This window comes from Petaurus breviceps, unplaced genomic scaffold (assembly GCF_028583685.1).
Source record: "Petaurus breviceps papuanus isolate PSGF00001 unplaced genomic scaffold, PetGlider_PUasm1.0 90808, whole genome shotgun sequence".
NCBI classification, from domain to species: domain Eukaryota; kingdom Metazoa; phylum Chordata; class Mammalia; order Diprotodontia; family Petauridae; genus Petaurus; species Petaurus breviceps.
Window position 1 is genome coordinate 17684278 of NW_027187349.1, and position 19438 is coordinate 17703715.

Here is a 19438-nt window from a genome sequence, read left to right on the forward strand (position 1 = left end):
CTACTCCTCCTTCTCGGCCAGCTGGTTGCCCTCCAGCCAGGAGGGGACCTCCTGGCACTTGTGCAGCACCTTGCTCCTGTCTTCTTCCTGGATCTTGTCCGGAAGGCCTTCCTCTTGCACGGTGCTCTTGAGGTGGAAGCCGTAGGCCTCGAGGGAGTTCTTAGCGGCCACCCGGTCGCGCGTAGCCTCGTCCTCGGCCTTGTGCCTCTCGGCCTCCTGCACCATCCTCTCCACCTCCTCCTTGCTGAGCCGGCCCTTGTCGTTGGTGATGGTGATCCTGTTGGCCTTGCCCGTGCTCTTGTCGGTGGCCGAGACGTTTAAGATGCCATTGGCGTCGACGTCAAAGGTGACCTCGACCTGGGGGACCCCCCGCGGTGCGCGGGGGGGGGGGGGAGGATGCCGGACAGCTCAAAGCGCCCCAGAAGGTTGTTGTCCCAGGTCGTGGCGCGCTCCCCCTCGTACACCTGGATCAGGACGCCCGGCCGGTTGTCCGAGTAGGTGGTGAAGGTCTACGTCTGCTTGGTGGGGATGGTGGAGTTTCGCTTGATCAGGGTGGTCATCACCCCGCCCGCCGTCTCCAGGCCCAGGGACAGGGGGGCCACGTCGAGCAGCAGCAGGTCCTGAACCTTCTCCGACCTGTCCCCCATCAACACGGCCGCCTGCACCGCCGCCCCGTAGGCCGCGGCTTCGTCGGGGTTGATGCTCCTGTTCAGCTGCTTGCCGCGGAAGAAGTCCTGCAGCAGCTTCTGCACCTTGGGGATGCGTGTGGAGCCGTCCACCAGCACGACGTCGTGGATCTGGCCCTTGTCCATCCTGGCGTCCCGCAGGGCCTTCTCCACGGGCTCCAGGGTTCCCCGGAAGAGGTCGGAGTACAGCTCCTCGAAGCGGGCTCGGGTGATGATCGTGTAGAAGTCCACCCCCTCGTACAGGCAGTCGATCTCCAGGTTGGCCTGGGTGCTGGAGGACAGCGTGCGGTTGGCCCGCTCACAGGCTGTCCTCAGCCTCCTCAGGGCCCGCTTGTTCTGACTCAGGTCCTTCCTGTGTTTGCGCTGGAACTCTTGCACAAAGTGGCTCACCAGCCGGTTGTCAAAGTCCTCCCCGCCCAGGTGGGTGTCCCCGGCCGTGGCCTTCACCTCGAAGATGCCGTCGTCGATGGTGAGGATGGACACGTCGAAGGTGCCTCCCCCCAGGTCGAAGATGAGCACGTTGCGCTCCCCCCCGCCCGGCCTGTCCAGCCCGTAGGCGATGGCCGCCGCCGTGGGCACGTTGATGATCCTCAGCACGTTGAGGCCCGCGATGGCCCCCGCGTCCTTGGTGGCCTGGCGCTGCGAGTCGCTGAAGCAGGCTGGCACCGTGATGCTCACCGCGTTGCTCACCGGGTGCCCCAGGTAGGCCTCGGCCGTCTCCTTCATCTTGCTGAGCACCATGGACGAGATCTCCTCCGGGTAGAAGGCCTTGCTCTCGCCTTTGTAGGACACCCGCACCTTGGGCTTCCCGCCCTCACTCACCACCTGGAAGGGCCAGTGTTTCATTATCCGACTGCACCACCTCGTCCGAGAACTTGCGCCCGATCAGTCGCTTGGCGTCGAAGACGGTGTTCTGCGGGTTCATGGCCACCTGGTTTTTGGCGGCATCGCCCACCAGTCGCTCGCTCTCCGTGAAGGCCACGTAGCTCGGTGTGGTGCGGTTGCCCTGGTCGTTGGCGATGATCTTCCACTCGGCCGTGCTGGAACACGCCCACGCACGAGTAGGTTGTGCCCAGGTCGATGCCGATCGCCGTTCCCTGGGGGGGTACCCATGGCTCGGGGGCACCTGCCCCCCTTCTTCCCTCCGGCACTGGACGGGGACGAGCTGCCTCTGCGGGGCTCTGCGCGGTTCCTAGCACAGCCGCCGGATCCCAAGAAGGCAGGCAACCGGGCTCGAGCGGCCGGTCCGGGGTGCTGGGCTCACACAGGGCGGGAGGGTTCCCCCGACTCTGGTCCTCCTGGTCCTCGCTGTCTCTGCTTTGACCGACGGACGGACGGACGCAGCTGCTGTTGGTGCTTCCGGTTGCCACTGCCGCTGATGCTGCTGATGCTGCCGCTGGTGCCGCTGCCGCAGCCGCAGCCGCCGCCGCTGGAGAGAATAGGTCCTTCCTGGATCTCGGGCGGGTGTGCGGCTCGGTCTGGGATCCTGCTGCTCTCGGTACCCTTTCTCAGCTGGGATGGATGTGCTGGGCTCTCTGCTCGAGGCTGGACTCTTTATCCTGTGGCCCGGGACCCGCCTCCTCCCTCCGCCTCCGCCTGCGAACCTTTGGGCACCTTCTCCGGGAGCCCGGAGCTCCGGAGAAAGGCTCTGGAGGAGTCCGCGCCTCCGCCCCACGGAGACCAATGTGAAGCGGGGATTCGGCTCCTCCAGGGCCTTCGAGGAGGTTAGGGGAGCCCGGGAGCTGGCCAGGGAGCCGGGGCGGGGCGGGGCTTGTCGTGGCGACAGCGGCTTGGGGGCTCAGCCCCCCGGGTCCCAGCCGCTACGGTGAACCAGCCTTTGGGGTCGGTTTGTGCTGCGTTCAGGGCGAACGGATACCTGGTTCCTGGGCTCGGGGACTACCCCGGAGCCTGGGCCAGGCGGCTGGAGCTTCCGGAGCGCTGCTCTCCTAGAGTGGGTCCCCGCCGGAGCTCGAGTCTGGCTTAGGGAACGCGGCCCAGCCGCTGGCCCCGGAGTAGAGGCTCTGGAGCCCCGGTCCGGGTGAACCTTTACCCAGAGGAGGCGGCCAGGAGCAGCTCAAGCAGTCGCATTGGTGGTTCAGTGGTAGAATTCTCGCCTGCCACGCGGGAGGCCCGGGTTCGATTCCCGGCCAATGCAACGTAAACTTTTTTTTTTTTTTTCCTTTCCTTAGCTTGACCTCCCCAGTTCTGACACCCGACACCTCCCTGCTCCCGCACACTGTTTGAACACTGGCAATCCGTTCACACACCTCTACGTGTAGGATGCCATGAGTGCTTTCCCACCGCACTTCCACGTCGCCCCCGATTCGATCCCTTGCCCGGCTTCTTAGAGCAAAAGAGGGCTGCCCTCTCTCACCGCAGCCCGGCCAGCTCTCTGACTCTCTCACCCGGAAATTGGCACCCTCACAGCGGGGGGCAAGCGTGCCCTCGTGCACCGCCCGCCGGGCTCCCCTAAAGATGACTGACTTCCTCAGTCCTGACCCACCCTCCCCCAGGATCACGCGGCGTGGGGAGGAAGGGCAAGGCAGCAAAACGTCTTTCCCTGACCGGGAATCGAACCCGGGCCGCGGCGGTGAGAGCGCCGAATCCTAACCACTAGACCACCAGGGAACCCGTATGTGACCTGCCACTCAGCACCCACACAGCAGAAGCACGTCGCCCTCGCCCGCCCTTCAAACTGCTCGGGGCCCCAGCCCCAGGCCCTTCCCACCCCCGCGCTCTTCCCCCTGCCCCTCCACCACCACCTCCTCCTCCTCACCCTCCACTGGCCACTTCCCTTCCGAACACCCAAAGCCCTCGCCTCGCTTTAGAGGAACGCACACGGACCAAGCGGGAAAGGACAAAGGGCCTCCCAATCGAGCCGAGGAGAGACCCCCGACGCGACCCACAGGCTCAGTCAAGCCCTAACGAGCCTCCGGCCGCCAGGCCGACCGCCACGGGCCGAGAGAAAACGGATAGGTAGCCGGGGCCTCCACGGAAAGAAAAAAAAGCATACTCTCACCTCCCCGTCGGGGAATCGAACCCCGGTCTCCCGCGTGACAGGCGGGGATACTCACCACTATACTAACGAGGACGGCGACGGCGCTGCTTTCTTCCCGCGCCCACCCATACATTTGCCAGGGGAATCACGCTTCCCTCGTCCTCTGGGGCCTCTCGATCCCCACCACCGCCCAAGCCGCACAGATAGTTCCAGCCCCCGGAGCCCCTGCGGCCCGCCGCTATCCCACGCTCAGGCTATGCCCCCACGTACAGGCTACACACGCACGCACACGCACGACTGGCAGGTAGGAAACAGCCTAGCGGGCTAGCTGGGCGGAACCGTCGATGGCTTGAGCGGGTGCCTAATAGTGATATCCATGGATCAGAGTGTAAGCAGAGTTTAATAATTTGATAGCATTGCTCAAAATAGCTTTCTTAGAATGATAGTATCCAACTACACCTTACAGCAAAAGATCCTGTCTTATTAAAGTTTTGTTGATTGAGCGTCTGATTGAAATGAACAGTTCCCACAACTGTAGCTCTCCAAGTACAAAGAAGGCTCCAAGATGAGGTAGTGCTGGATTCTCAAAAAGGTGGGGAAAATGCCAAGTATTTATGCGATGTGTAACGCTTTCTAAAGGAATTTCTCTATTATTTTCTTCTGGGTGTTGTTATTGCAATTTAGAAGCAACCAAACAACGAGAAATGCTTCCCTGAGTGTGGGAGGTGAGGGTTGGGGTTTTAAGGATAGGGGAACATCTTTTGCAATCAGGCATTTTACTTGTCAATAAGAGTCTCAATGAGTTTCTTGCTTGACTTTGTGTTTTCTGATACAAAATTAAGTCAGTAAATAGAGAAAGTATAGCTTCTTCCTTAGCAATATTTATACTTCTATTTGGGTGAGTCATAAAGCACAAATTTTGTGAGAAACTTCAAGCGTAACACGAAAGGAGTAAGATCTGTCTCCATGAAAAATAGTGGACTAGAAAAAAGTAGTTGCATTGGCCGGGAATCGAACCCGGGCCTCCCGCGTGGCAGGCGAGAATTCTACCACTGAACCACCAATGCGGCTGCTCAAAGTATTCCTGGGTCGGCCTCTTAAGGAAAAGATTGACCCAGTGACCCAAACCGAACGCACTCTAGCAATATGGGAAACTATACCCGGTAATTTTCCAAGACTCCTCTACGCGGCCGGCAGTTCTCCACCATTGATCCTTTGGGAAGAGTGCTATCGTAGTGGTCTCTGGCCTTCGGTCCCGGTATCGATTGCGATGTTAGCCAGCTTTCTCTCTGTCCGTCTCTGGGCGTCCGTGACTGTGTCCGCATGTGTCGCCATCGACGGTTCCGCCCAGCTAGCCCGCTAGGCTGTTTCCTACCTGCCAGTCGTGCGTGTGCGTGCGTGTGTAGCCTGTACGTGGGGGCATAGCCTGAGCGTGGGATAGCGGCGGGCCGCAGGGGCTCCGGGGGCTGGAACTATCTGTGCGGCTTGGGCGGTGGTGGGGATCGAGAGGCCCCAGAGGACGAGGGAAGCGTGATTCCCCTGGCAAATGTATGGGTGGGCGCGGGAAGAAAGCAGCGCCGTCGCCGTCCTCGTTAGTATAGTGGTGAGTATCCCCGCCTGTCACGCGGGAGACCGGGGTTCGATTCCCCGACGGGGAGGTGAGAGTATGCTTTTTTTTCTTTCCGTGGAGGCCCCGGCTACCTATCCGTTTTCTCTCGGCCCGTGGCGGTCGGCCTGGCGGCCGGAGGCTCGTTAGGGCTTGACTGAGCCTGTGGGTCGCGTCGGGGGTCTCTCCTCGGCTCGATTGGGAGGCCCTTTGTCCTTTCCCGCTTGGTCCGTGTGCGTTCCTCTAAAGCGAGGCGAGGGCTTTGGGTGTTCGGAAGGGAAGTGGCCAGTGGAGGGTGAGGAGGAGGAGGTGGTGGTGGAGGGGCAGGGGGAAGAGCGCGGGGGTGGGAAGGGCCTGGGGCTGGGGCCCCGAGCAGTTTGAAGGGCGGGCGAGGGCGACGTGCTTCTGCTGTGTGGGTGCTGAGTGGCAGGTCACATACGGGTTCCCTGGTGGTCTAGTGGTTAGGATTCGGCGCTCTCACCGCCGCGGCCCGGGTTCGATTCCCGGTCAGGGAAAGACGTTTTGCTGCCTTGCCCTTCCTCCCCACGCCGCGTGATCCTGGGGGAGGGTGGGTCAGGACTGAGGAAGTCAGTCATCTTTAGGGGAGCCCGGCGGGCGGTGCACGAGGGCACGCTTGCCCCCCGCTGTGAGGGTGCCAATTTCCGGGTGAGAGAGTCAGAGAGCTGGCCGGGCTGCGGTGAGAGAGGGCAGCCCTCTTTTGCTCTAAGAAGCCGGGCAAGGGATCGAATCGGGGGCGACGTGGAAGTGCGGTGGGAAAGCACTCATGGCATCCTACACGTAGAGGTGTGTGAACGGATTGCCAGTGTTCAAACAGTGTGCGGGAGCAGGGAGGTGTCGGGTGTCAGAACTGGGGAGGTCAAGCTAAGGAAAGGAAAAAAAAAAAAAAAGTTTACGTTGCATTGGCCGGGAATCGAACCCGGGCCTCCCGCGTGGCAGGCGAGAATTCTACCACTGAACCACCAATGCGACTGCTTGAGCTGCTCCTGGCCGCCTCCTCTGGGTAAAGGTTCACCCGGACCGGGGCTCCAGAGCCTCTACTCCGGGGCCAGCGGCTGGGCCGCGTTCCCTAAGCCAGACTCGAGCTCCGGCGGGGACCCACTCTAGGAGAGCAGCGCTCCGGAAGCTCCAGCCGCCTGGCCCAGGCTCCGGGGTAGTCCCCGAGCCCAGGAACCAGGTATCCGTTCGCCCTGAACGCAGCACAAACCGACCCCAAAGGCTGGTTCACCGTAGCGGCTGGGACCCGGGGGGCTGAGCCCCCAAGCCGCTGTCGCCACGACAAGCCCCGCCCCGCCCCGGCTCCCTGGCCAGCTCCCGGGCTCCCCTAACCTCCTCGAAGGCCCTGGAGGAGCCGAATCCCCGCTTCACATTGGTCTCCGTGGGGCGGAGGCGCGGACTCCTCCAGAGCCTTTCTCCGGAGCTCCGGGCTCCCGGAGAAGGTGCCCAAAGGTTCGCAGGCGGAGGCGGAGGGAGGAGGCGGGTCCCGGGCCACAGGATAAAGAGTCCAGCCTCGAGCAGAGAGCCCAGCACATCCATCCCAGCTGAGAAAGGGTACCGAGAGCAGCAGGATCCCAGACCGAGCCGCACACCCGCCCGAGATCCAGGAAGGACCTATTCTCTCCAGCGGCGGCGGCTGCGGCTGCGGCAGCGGCACCAGCGGCAGCATCAGCAGCATCAGCGGCAGTGGCAACCGGAAGCACCAACAGCAGCTGCGTCCGTCCGTCCGTCGGTCAAAGCAGAGACAGCGAGGACCAGGAGGACCAGAGTCGGGGGAACCCTCCCGCCCTGTGTGAGCCCAGCACCCCGGACCGGCCGCTCGAGCCCGGTTGCCTGCCTTCTTGGGATCCGGCGGCTGTGCTAGGAACCGCGCAGAGCCCCGCAGAGGCAGCTCGTCCCCGTCCAGTGCCGGAGGGAAGAAGGGGGGCAGGTGCCCCCGAGCCATGGGTACCCCCCCAGGGAACGGCGATCGGCATCGACCTGGGCACAACCTACTCGTGCGTGGGCGTGTTCCAGCACGGCCGAGTGGAAGATCATCGCCAACGACCAGGGCAACCGCACCACACCGAGCTACGTGGCCTTCACGGAGAGCGAGCGACTGGTGGGCGATGCCGCCAAAAACCAGGTGGCCATGAACCCGCAGAACACCGTCTTCGACGCCAAGCGACTGATCGGGCGCAAGTTCTCGGACGAGGTGGTGCAGTCGGATAATGAAACACTGGCCCTTCCAGGTGGTGAGTGAGGGCGGGAAGCCCAAGGTGCGGGTGTCCTACAAAGGCGAGAGCAAGGCCTTCTACCCGGAGGAGATCTCGTCCATGGTGCTCAGCAAGATGAAGGAGACGGCCGAGGCCTACCTGGGGCACCCGGTGAGCAACGCGGTGAGCATCACGGTGCCAGCCTGCTTCAGCGACTCGCAGCGCCAGGCCACCAAGGACGCGGGGGCCATCGCGGGCCTCAACGTGCTGAGGATCATCAACGTGCCCACGGCGGCGGCCATCGCCTACGGGCTGGACAGGCCGGGCGGGGGGGAGCGCAACGTGCTCATCTTCGACCTGGGGGGAGGCACCTTCGACGTGTCCATCCTCACCATCGACGACGGCATCTTCGAGGTGAAGGCCACGGCCGGGGACACCCACCTGGGCGGGGAGGACTTTGACAACCGGCTGGTGAGCCACTTTGTGCAAGAGTTCCAGCGCAAACACAGGAAGGACCTGAGTCAGAACAAGCGGGCCCTGAGGAGGCTGAGGACAGCCTGTGAGCGGGCCAACCGCACGCTGTCCTCCAGCACCCAGGCCAACCTGGAGATCGACTGCCTGTACGAGGGGGTGGACTTCTACACGATCATCACCCGAGCCCGCTTCGAGGAGCTGTACTCCGACCTCTTCCGGGGAACCCTGGAGCCCGTGGAGAAGGCCCTGCGGGACGCCAGGATGGACAAGGGCCAGATCCACGACGTCGTGCTGGTGGACGGCTCCACACGCATCCCCAAGGTGCAGAAGCTGCTGCAGGACTTCTTCCGCGGCAAGCAGCTGAACAGGAGCATCAACCCCGACGAAGCCGCGGCCTACGGGGCGGCGGTGCAGGCGGCCGTGTTGATGGGGGACAGGTCGGAGAAGGTTCAGGACCTGCTGCTGCTCGACGTGGCCCCCCTGTCCCTGGGCCTGGAGACGGCGGGCGGGGTGATGACCACCCTGATCAAGCGAAACTCCACCATCCCCACCAAGCAGACGTAGACCTTCACCACCTACTCGGACAACCGGCCGGGCGTCCTGATCCAGGTGTACGAGGGGGAGCGCGCCACGACCTGGGACAACAACCTTCTGGGGCGCTTTGAGCTGTCCGGCATCCTCCCCCCCCCCCCCGCGCACCGCGGGGGGTCCCCCAGGTCGAGGTCACCTTTGACGTCGACGCCAATGGCATCTTAAACGTCTCGGCCACCGACAAGAGCACGGGCAAGGCCAACAGGATCACCATCACCAACGACAAGGGCCGGCTCAGCAAGGAGGAGGTGGAGAGGATGGTGCAGGAGGCCGAGAGGCACAAGGCCGAGGACGAGGCTACGCGCGACCGGGTGGCCGCTAAGAACTCCCTCGAGGCCTACGGCTTCCACCTCAAGAGCACCGTGCAAGAGGAAGGCCTTCCGGACAAGATCCAGGAAGAAGACAGGAGCAAGGTGCTGCACAAGTGCCAGGAGGTCCCCTCCTGGCTGGAGGGCAACCAGCTGGCCGAGAAGGAGGAGTAGGAGCACCAGCAGAAGGAGCTGGAGCGCCTGAGCCACCCCATCGATATTGCCCTGCTCTGCCCGGCCCCCGGGGCACCTGCCGCGCGCAGCAGCTGTGGGGCCCAGGCCCGACAGGCCAACCCCACCCCGGGGCCCACCATCCAAGAGGTGGATTGAGCCGCCCCTCCCATGGGGGGGGGGGGGCTGGGGCTGGGCTCTAAGGCCTTTTCTCGGAGCATGCCCTGCTTCTTCCCTCCGGACTTTGGTCCTTTCTCTTCTGGCCTCTTAGGCCTTTGCCCCAGATGCTTTCCTGGGGACGCCTGTTCTCAGCGGGTCCTGGAAATGAGCCCTCCGAACATTGGACTTCTCTCCCTTAACCTTCCCCTCCTTCCCCAGACAAACATTGCCCGCACGGGTCTTCCTACCTCCTGTTCTCATGGATATATATATGTTTTGTTACCTGTATTTTCATATGGCTTCTTCTGTGAAATAGTTCTGTTGTTTCTGTACAGAAAGATGGTCTTGGAATGAATTGTGGAAAATAAACAGCAACTCCTAAGTGTGTCTCTGCTTGCAAGCCAGTTAGTCAAAGAGGGTTAGGGGTCTGGCAGGACTGAGCCCTCAGAGTGTCCCCTCCCCTGCAGAGTGCTTTTCCTTGCAGGTAGATGAGTAGCAGATCTCCTTGAACAGTCCTTTGCACAGGCAGCTTAGTTGTGTCCAGAAAACAGAATGGAGAATCTCTCCAATGCCATACTGTCATATGAACTCATCCCCTGGCTTTGTGACTGGCACAGGTAGGTCATGCTAGGCAAAGCCAGGCAGAAACCAATGAGCAAAGGCAGGAGGGCCAACTGGAGGTGTGGGCACTGTCTTTGTTCCTGTTTAGAAGAGACAAGAAGCTGCGCTCCGGCCTTGGCCTTTGTTTGCTCGGGGCCCTGGACCCGTGGTACTTACTGGAGTGGCCAGTTGTCACTCAATCAGTCCCTGGGTCCATCAACCAGCATTCATTGAATACCCACCATGTGCCAGGCACTGTGGTCGTTCTTCTGGACGCAGAGACAAAAATGAAATGCCCCATGCCCTGAGGTGCATGAATTTCCGTAGGGGGAGACAACATGTACAGCAGTAAATAGCCACAAAAGAATTCCATACAAAATACATGACTTTCTGGTTCAGGGAGGCCCTCAAAGCTGAGGGGGTCAGGAAAGGCTGCATGAGTGAGGTGGCATTTGAGCTGAGCTCTGCAGAGGTAGAGGTGGATGATGGAGGAAGGAGTGCCTTCCAGGCCTGGGATGGGGTGGGGTGGGGTGGGGTGGGGAAGGCAGCCTGGGAAAAGGCTTTTCTGTTCTTCTGGATGGAATTTCTGGCAGCTTCCCTAAGAGAGAGGTGAGGAGTAAGTGGGAAATAAAGGAACTGTGAACCTCCTTTTCCAGCTATTCCTAACAGAAGGGCTTAATGCAAGTGAAGGCTGAGGCATTATTAACACATGGCTCTGTGTCTGTAGGGGCAACCTGCCAAAAGGCAGAATCTGTTCTCTGGCTCTGTAGCAATTGTGAGCCTAGTAGCGGAGAGGGAATGTGGGAACCATCCATCCTATCCTCCTGCCACCAAACGGGATCAAAGCAGTCAGGTGTAGTCTCAGAAAAGTAGTGACTGGGAACCACGTGAGGACAGCTCAGTAAAGCCATTGGGGCAGACCTTTGGCCAGAGTAGGGAGAGATGGCAGTTTGAGACCTTCTAATCTCTACCCCATCGCAGGTGTCACGGGTGCTGTAGTAGCTCACATCTGTTGACCCTGTAACCCTCACTGACCTAAGAAATACAACAATATAATCCCGCTCTTAGCATTTACTATGGGCCAGATGCATTATTTTTTCTTCTTCCCAGGGACCAGGGAATGTGATTTGGAGAAGAATTCGGACTGAGTCCCTAGCAATTGCTGCCCTGTCTCCATCTCTCATGGGGTCTTATTTAAGCTTCAGCCCTTTCCTGCTGGCCTCTGTCTGGGGAGGCATGGTCAAAAACGTGTCCTGTCTCTTAAGCTTTGTTGTCGTTCACTTGATTTTCAGTCTTGCCCACCTACTTCATTACAAAGTGTCTAGGAACTTTCCCTGATTCGATGGGAAAAGTAGGTGGATGTGGATGGCCTGAGGACTTGACCATGTTGTAACTGTAGACTGTCTATCTTGGCCCTCCTCCCATGGTCATTATAGACCTCTACACACACACACACACACACACACACACACACACTGATTCTTGACTGGCTATATTCACACAATGCACATTTTTTATTTTGTTTCCATTCACTTATGTGAAATAAGATGCTGTACCAAATCCATAAAGATGCTGTACAAAATAAGATGCTGTACTATGGTGATTATGACCAAAAGGGAAATGAAATTAGTCTGGCATAATCTGTTCTCGATGGAGTCATGCTGGTTCTCTGTAATCACTGCCTTTTTCTGTTCCATTCTAGAATTCCTCACCTTTCTAGAACTTTTCTAGAAGTTGAAGTGAAACTCACCGGCATATAGTTTGAAGATCCTGTTCCCTTCCCCCCTTTTGAAAATTGCAGCATTGCCCTCCTCCGATCCAGTTATTCCTGCCCCATTGAAACATATGGAGTATCTCTGACAAGACCACATGGATGGTCATTTGACAGTATTGCCACCGGGTGGTCAAATTGTAAAGTGCTCTCTCCACCCACCCCACCTGGGGCCTTGCTGATTAATTAATGCTGGTTGGGTTGACTCGAATCCACACCCGTTTATTAAGTGTCTGCTTTAGGCCAGGCACTGTGTTAAACAGTGGGATACAAAGAAAGACAGGCAACTATCTCAGCTTTCGAGGAACTCACAGTCTAATGGAGGAGATTATATGTAAACAATTATGTATAAACAAGATATGTAGTGGGTCAGCTCGAGATAATTTGAGATTTTGATTGATTGATTTTAACTCCTACTTGAAGGGAGCTTGGAAAGCCAGGAGACAAGAGATAAGGAGGGATCGAGTTGCAGGCCTGGAGAACAGCCAGGAAAAAATGCCTAGAGTCAGGAGGCTTGGTTTCTACCTGTGCCTGCTGGATCAAAAATGGCTGTGAGGCTGTGACATGTCAGAAGATTGGAAAGGTAGGAGAGGGTCAGGTTAGGAAAGTCTTTAAAAGTCAAACAGAGCATTTTGGTTTTGATCTTGGAGACAACAGATGTTTTGATTGGACAGGATTAGATTTAGAATTAGAGAGGGTCAGGTTAGGAAAGTCTTTAAAAGTCAGACAGAGCATTTTGGTTTTGATCTTGGAGACAACAGATGTTTTGATTGGACAGGATTAGAATTAAGCTTCAGAAAGGTCAGTGTAATAGTTAAGAGGAGAATGAAGATACAGAGGTGAGGCCTGCGTTGGGGTCATGACAGTGTCAGAGGAGAGAGGAGAGATTGTACACGGAGCAGTCAGGAAATTGGAACGAGCAGGACTTGGCGATGGATTGGATGTGGGGGTAATGAGAGATTTCTTGATGACTGAGATTGTGGTATCCTCCACAATAATAGAGAGATTAGGAAAGCGGAGGCTTTCAGGGGAAAGATAATTCATTTCGGGCATGTCAAAGTTAGGTTGTCCATAGGACATAGAGTTCTGGATGTTCATAGTCAGTTGGAGATGAGAGACTGAAGGTCTGGAGAGAAGTTAGGGCTGTTTAAGTAGACCTGAAAACCATCCTCATAGAGATAACAATGGAACCCATGGAAAATGGCAAAATTATTGAGTAAAATGGTACAGAAGGAGAAGAGAAGAGGTCCCAGAACAGAGCCTAGAGGGTCACCCATGGTTAGGGGATGTGACCTGGATGAAGTCCAACACAAGAGCCTGAGAAGAAATGCTCACAAAAGTAGAAGCAAGAGAGAGAGAGCAATGTCATCAAGACCCAGAGAGAATGGTGTATCAAAGAGGAAATGGTAATTGATGGTGACAGACTGCAAAAGTTCAAGAAAATGAGAAGGCTAAGATTTTTTCAATTAAATTTTATGTTTATTTTTAGTTTATATCATTCATTTCCACAAGATTTTGGGTTACAAATTTTCTCCCCATCTTTCCCCTACCCACCATCCCAAAATAGCAATCCCACTGAATAACCCCTCCTCCAATCTGCTCTCTACTATATCCTCCCCCATCTCCCCTCCAACTTTCTGGTAGGGCAAGATGGATCTCTATGCCCCAGTGCCTGTATATCTTATTTCCCAGTTGCATGTAAAAAAAAATAATAACATGTATATTTTTTTAACATTTGGTTTTAAACCTTTGAATTCCAGATTCTTTCCCTTCCTCTGTTGTCACACATCCTTACTGGGAAGATAAGCAATTCAGTATAAGTTGTACATGTGAAGCTATGCAAAACATTTCCATGGTGGATATATTGTGAAAGACTGACTATATTTCCCTCCATGATATCCCTTCCCCCACTTGCTCCATTCTCTACTTTGACCCTGTCCCTTTTCAAAAGTGAGTGCTTCCAACTTCCCTCCCCCCATCCTCCCCTTTCTCATCCCCTTCCCCCCTACTCTACTATAGGGTGAGACACCCTATTTAGTGTGTATGTCATTCCCTCCCTAAGCCCAATTCAATAAGAGTAAGGTTGACTCATTTCCTTTTACCTTCCTGTTCTTCCCCTCCATTGTAACAGTTTTCCCTTGCCTCTTCTATAAGAGATAATTTACTCCATTCTGTCTCTCCCCATCTCCTCTCATTATATTCCTCTCTCACCTCTCAATTCCACTTTTTAAGTATCATCCCTTCCTATTAAATTAGTCCTGTGCCCTCTGTCTATGTATACCTCTACATATATACACACACTCACATATGTATTCATATGCCCATATACCCTCCTATGTAGACATATATAAGTATGTATACATACATATATATATATATATATATACACATTTCTATTCCCTTCAACTATTCTCATACTGAGAAAAGTTTCATAAGTTATAATTATCATTTTTCCATGTAGGAATATAAATAGTTCAACTTTGGTAAGTTCCTTATGATTTCTTTTCCCCGTTTACCTTCTCATGCTTCTCTTGCTTCTTGTATCCGAATGTCAAATTTTCTATTCAACTCTAGTTTTTTTATCATGAATGCTTGAAAGTCCTCTATTCCATTGAATGACCATATTTTCCCCTGAAACATGATACTCGGTCTTTCTGGGTAGGTGATTCTTGGTTTTAATCCCAGCTCCTTTGACCTCCGGAATATCATATTTCAAGCCCTTCAGTCCCTCAGTGTAGAAGCTGCCAGATTCTGTGTTATTCTGATTGTGTCTTCCACAATATTAACATTGTTTCTTCTTGGCTGCTTGTAATGTTTTCTCCTTGATCTGGGAACTCTGGAACTTGGCTATAATATTTCTAGGAGTTTTCTTTTGGGGATCTTTTTCAGTTCTATTTTGCCATCTCATTCTAAAACATCAGGGCAATTTTCCTTGAAAATTTCTTGAAGAATAATTTCTAGGCTCTTTTTTTGATCATGGCTTTCAGGTAGTCCAATAATTTTTAAATTATCTCTCCTGGATCTATTTTCCAGGTCAGTGGTTTTTCCAATGAGCTATTTCACATTGTCTTCTATTTTTTCATTTGTTTATATCTGTTTAATAGTATCTTGATTTCTCATAAAGTCACTAGCTTCCATTTGCTCCAATCCAATTCTGAAGGAATGATTCTCTAGTGAGTTTTTGAGATTCTTTTTCCACCTGGCATATTTGGCTTTTTAAGGCATTCTTATCCTCATTGACTTTTTGAGCCTCTTTTGACATTTGAGTTAGTCTATTTTTAAGGTGTTATTTTCTTCAGTCAGTGTTATTTTCTTAATCTCTTTTCATGATTTTCTTGCATCATTCTCATTTTTCTTCCCAATTATTCCTCCACTTCTCTAATTTGGTTTTCAAAATCCTTCTTAAACTCCTCTATGGCCTGTAAGCAGTTCATATTTTTCTTGGAAGCATCTGACTTCTCTGTCTTCCTCCTGTTCCATGATTTGGTCCTTTTTGTCCCCAAAATAGGAGTCTAAAGTCAGATTGCTGAGCTTGCTTTGCTTCCTTTGCTTGCTCATGTTGTCACTCAATTGCTTGACTTTTGAGCTTTTTTGCCACAGTAGAACTCTGCTTCCAGAGAGAGCAGCTTTGTCCCAAATTGCTGGGGTTTTCTCAGCTACCAGAGGTATTAGTTGGCTGCCCTCTCTGAAGCTTCCACACACTCTGGCTTACTTGTCTCAAATCCCAGGACCTCCACCCTGCACAGCAATCCAGATCCAAGCAGGTTAAAGCAAGAGTGATTACCCCTCAGACTGGTCACTTGGTCCCCCTACAATCTGCAGGCCAAGAGCTCTGAAGCAGCCATGCACCAGCGGCTGCATGGCTGCCTTGGTTCAGCCGCTTCTCCCTCAGGGGCTAGAGGCCAGACCGAACTCCTGGACTCCCCGTTCCCAAAGTCCACTGACTTCTCATTTTGTCTTTGGCATTTATGGAGAAGGCTAAGATTAAGAGAAGGCTATTAGATTTGGTGATCAATAGATTATTGGTTACTTTAGAGACAGCAGGTTCAGTGGAATGATGAAATCAGAAGCCAGATTTTTAATTTAACTATTTGTCCAAGCAAAAAAATTTAAATTCCATAAAATCAAAAATCATAAATCCCATCTTTTAAAAAATACCTCTCTATTATTTGTAGTCACAAGCTCTTCCCTATACATAGATCCTAAAGGTGGTTTGCTTGCTCCTCTTATTTGTTTATGATGTGAATTTTTATGTCTCTGTCATGCATCCCTTTAGAGTTTACCTCATTATATGGGGTGAGCAATTAGTCTAAACTGAATTTCTGTACAGGTTTCCCATGTGTTTTTGTCAAATAGTAAACCCTTCCCCTGGTAACTGGGGTCTTTGTGTTTATTGAACCTCCATGCTGTTGCTTTTGTTTGCTTCTGTGTGTTGGGTACTCAATCTGTTTCACTAATCAGTCTCTCTCTTTTTTTAAACTAATACCAAATAATTTGAATGATCACTGCTTTGCAGTACAATTTGAGATCTGCTAGGTACTGATAGATATGTACTGATAGGGGCAGCTAGGTGGCACAGTGGATAGAGTACCAGGGCCTAGAGTCAGGAAGACATGAGTTTAAATCATTTACCAGCTGTGTGACTCTAGGCAAATCTCTTAAGCCTCTTTGCCTCAATTTCCTCATCTGTGAAATGAGCTGGAGAAGGAAATGGCAAACTACTCCATTATCCTTGCCAAGAAAACCTCAATAAAGTCATGAAGAGATGTACACTACTGAAAAATATTTATCTCCTTCCTTCCCACTTCTTTGTGTAATTATTACCCTTGAGATTTTGGACTTTTTGTTCCTCTGTTTGAATTTTGTTATTATTTTTCTAGTTCTTTAAAATATTCCTTTGGCATCTTGACTGGCACAGCACTTAATAAATATGTTAATTTAAGTAATATTGTCATTTTTATTATATCTACTTGACCTATCCATGAGCAATTAATGTTTTTACAAATATTTAGGTTTGTATTTTTGTAAAAAAAAAATAATTCATAGTTAGATTCATATAGCTCTTAGGTGCCTCTTGGTAGATAAAGTCCAATGTATTTTATGACTTTTTTTTAGTTATTTTCAATGGAATTTTTCTTTCTAGCCCCTTTTTCTGAATTTTTAAATGACACCCAAAAAAGTTGATTTATGTAAATTTATTTTATATCATGCAACTTTGCTAAATTGCCTCAGTAAATTTGGTCAACTTTTTAGGGTTTTTCCAAAGTAAATCATTTTATACTTTTGTTTCCACTTTGTCTATTCTTATACCTTTGATTCCTCTTTCTTGTCTTATTGCAACCACTAGTATTCCTAGCATGATATTAAATAGTAATGATGATAATGGTTGTCCTTGCTTCACCTTTGATCTTGTTGGAAAGGTCTCTGACTTTTCTCCACTGCATATAATGTTTGCTCTTGGATTTAGATAGATATTTATTATATTAAGGAAAGGTTTGTTTATTCTTATTCCTTCTAGAATTTTAAATAGAAATGGGTGCTAGATATTGTCAAAAGTATTTTTGCTATCTATAAATAAAATCATATACTTTTATCATTTCTGTGACTTACTATATTCATAATCTTCTACATTTTGAACCAACCCTGCATGCCTATTATAAACATAGTCTGTAATAGTGTATACATTTTTCTATTTTTTTTCTTTGTAGTTTACTTGCTGATATTCCATTTTAAATGTTTGCATCAATGTTTATTAGGAATATTGGTCTGTTTTTTTTCTCTTCTTTACTTCACCTTGATTTGTTAATCCAAATCATATTTGTAATATAAAGATAGAAAGGAAAATTTCTTTTCTTATTATTGTAAATAGTTTGTGCAAAATTAGAATTAGTTGTTCTTTGAATGTTTGGTATAATTAACTTTATAATCCCATCTGATCCTGTAATTTTTTACCTTGGGAATTCATATATTGCTTGTTTAATTTCTTTCTCCAATGTTGGATTACTTAAGTAGTGTATTTCTTAGTCTGTTAATCTAAGCATTTTATATTTCTATAAATATTCATCCATCCTCCAAATCACCAGTTTTCTTAAAGTATAATTGGGCAAAGTATTTTCTGGTAATTTCCTCAAACTTTTAGTTCTCTTTCATTATTGATAAAATTTGACTTTCCTGTCTCTTTTGAAAAACTATGTTAGCTATTTATTAGGGTTGACTTGCCCAACTCACATGGCTCATTTTCAGTTAAGGGTCTGAGGTCAAAATTTGAACTCAGGTCCTTCTCACCTACTACAATTACTTTTAAATTCTTCTTTAAGGGCCTTTTATTGAATATACTTTTATCACATTGTGATAAGCAAATGATGTGTTTAATATTTCTACTTTTTCACATTTTGGGAGAGGTTTTGATTTATAATACACGGTCAATTTTTATAAAATGTGTCACGTACATCTCAGAGGTATATAAATTCCTTTTTATCCCCTCAAAATAATTGCCGAGAACTAGCACTTTTATTTTTTCTGGGATTCTATTCATGTCCTTCTCTAGTTTTTTGTTTATCTTCTGGTTTGATTGTCACGGAATAAAAGGGGTAAATTAAGCTCCCCACTATTTTAAGTTTTTTTGGCTTCTTTCTTCTGTAATTGGATTTTTTCCTTTAAATATTTAGGTGCTATATTATATATAAATATATGTGCATATATTTATATTGAGTCATTATATATGATATCTTTAAGCATACTTTAGCTAATCAGCTTATTTTTATGTCCATAATTACTGTAACCTTATTGGAAATCATGATTACTATCTCTGCTTTTTTGAGTTCAGCTGAAGCATAATAATTTTTCTCTAGCCTCTCACTTCAGTTCTGTGAATATCTTTGAGTTTCAAATATATATATTTTAATAATGTATTGTTAAATTCTGCTTGCTGACCCATTTTGCTATCCTACTCCTAAGAGTGAATTCACTCCCTTCCTGATAATGGTTATGATGGTTAAATCTGTATTTCTTACCATCCGTCCTCTTGTACTTTTCCCTCTCTTTGTTCCCAACCCCCTCTTAATAAATAAGAAGATGGTAAAAGAGAGGGAGTTTGCCTGCCATTTGTGATCTATAAATGAAGTGGCCTGTTTCCTCTACTATTGCAGATTCTCTGTTCCCTTTGCCACACCCTAGATTCTAGGTTTTTGCTCTTTTTTTCCTTTCCTTTCCCCTTTTATTTTCATCTTTGAACACAGTGTTATGACATGTGTTATGCTTATATCTATTCCCTTATCTCCCTCTTTAACACCTTTCTCCCACTCTCCTGTCCCAGGCTCCTCCTATTTCAATTTTAAGTTTAATGTATTTCCATATCACCATCACTGTGCCCTTGTGTAAGTGAGTAGGTATGGGTTTGGGTGTAATTGCATTCAGTCTTCCTTTCTCTGATTCAAGGGAAAGTGAGCTTCATGAGATATCATTTTCTCTACCCCTTACTTCAGGTTTAAATATAGGTCACCAAATATAGGTCACATTCTGCATTTCTTTATATGATGGGACAGCTAAGTGGTTTACTGGATAGAGTGCTGGAGCTGGAATCGGGAAGACAGTTCAGATTCAGCTGAAAACACTTACTTGCTGTGTGACTCTGGGCAAGTTACTTTCACCCTGTTTGCCTCAGTTTCCTCATCTGTAAAATGAGCTGGAGAAAGAAATGGCAAACTGCTCCAATATCTTTGTCAAGAAAACACCCAAATGGGATCATAAAGAGTTGAATACAACTGCAAGTGTTAGCAGGTGAGCTTGTCTTTTGTTGTTAGGAAGTCCAGCATGCATTGACAGGAATATGTGTGTATAATGATTTGTTCACAATAATACATGG

At 50.7% G+C, this 19438-nt stretch overlaps 2 protein-coding genes and 7 non-coding genes across 9 annotated transcripts; 4 read left to right on the forward strand and 5 right to left on the reverse strand.

The window, feature by feature from the left end:
- Positions 1 to 1799, reverse strand: LOC138147892 (heat shock 70 kDa protein 1A-like). Its single transcript, XM_069070552.1, has 4 exons — positions 1771 to 1799; positions 1509 to 1726; positions 564 to 1465; positions 1 to 357 (listed from the first exon to the last, which is right to left on the reverse strand). Exons 1-4 carry the CDS (start codon positions 1797 to 1799, stop codon positions 1 to 3), a joined length of 1506 nt encoding a protein of 501 aa, XP_068926653.1.
- A 971-nt stretch (positions 1800 to 2770) lies between these two features.
- On the forward strand, positions 2771 to 2841 carry TRNAG-GCC (transfer RNA glycine (anticodon GCC)). The gene has a single exon. It is a non-coding gene; the product is annotated as a tRNA-Gly (tRNA).
- A 401-nt stretch (positions 2842 to 3242) lies between these two features.
- Positions 3243 to 3314, reverse strand: TRNAE-CUC (transfer RNA glutamic acid (anticodon CUC)). Its single transcript has one exon. It is a non-coding gene; the product is annotated as a tRNA-Glu (tRNA).
- A 391-nt stretch (positions 3315 to 3705) lies between these two features.
- On the reverse strand, positions 3706 to 3777 carry TRNAD-GUC (transfer RNA aspartic acid (anticodon GUC)). The gene has a single exon. It is a non-coding gene; the product is annotated as a tRNA-Asp (tRNA).
- A 903-nt stretch (positions 3778 to 4680) lies between these two features.
- On the reverse strand, positions 4681 to 4751 carry TRNAG-GCC (transfer RNA glycine (anticodon GCC)). The gene has a single exon. It is a non-coding gene; the product is annotated as a tRNA-Gly (tRNA).
- Positions 4752 to 5270: 519 nt separating this feature from the next.
- TRNAD-GUC (transfer RNA aspartic acid (anticodon GUC)) lies at positions 5271 to 5342 on the forward strand. Its single transcript has one exon. It is a non-coding gene; the product is annotated as a tRNA-Asp (tRNA).
- Positions 5343 to 5733: 391 nt separating this feature from the next.
- On the forward strand, positions 5734 to 5805 carry TRNAE-CUC (transfer RNA glutamic acid (anticodon CUC)). Its single transcript has one exon. It is a non-coding gene; the product is annotated as a tRNA-Glu (tRNA).
- Positions 5806 to 6206: 401 nt separating this feature from the next.
- Positions 6207 to 6277, reverse strand: TRNAG-GCC (transfer RNA glycine (anticodon GCC)). The gene has a single exon. It is a non-coding gene; the product is annotated as a tRNA-Gly (tRNA).
- On the forward strand, positions 6274 to 9614 carry LOC138147893 (heat shock 70 kDa protein 6-like). Its single transcript, XM_069070553.1, is given in 7 exon segments — positions 6274 to 6311; positions 6416 to 6485; positions 6648 to 6994; positions 7045 to 7336; positions 7338 to 7514; positions 7516 to 8652; positions 8655 to 9614. Coding segments are annotated over 7 exon segments (2610 nt in total). The 3' UTR covers positions 9204 to 9614.
- Positions 9615 to 19438: the final 9824 nt, after the last annotated feature.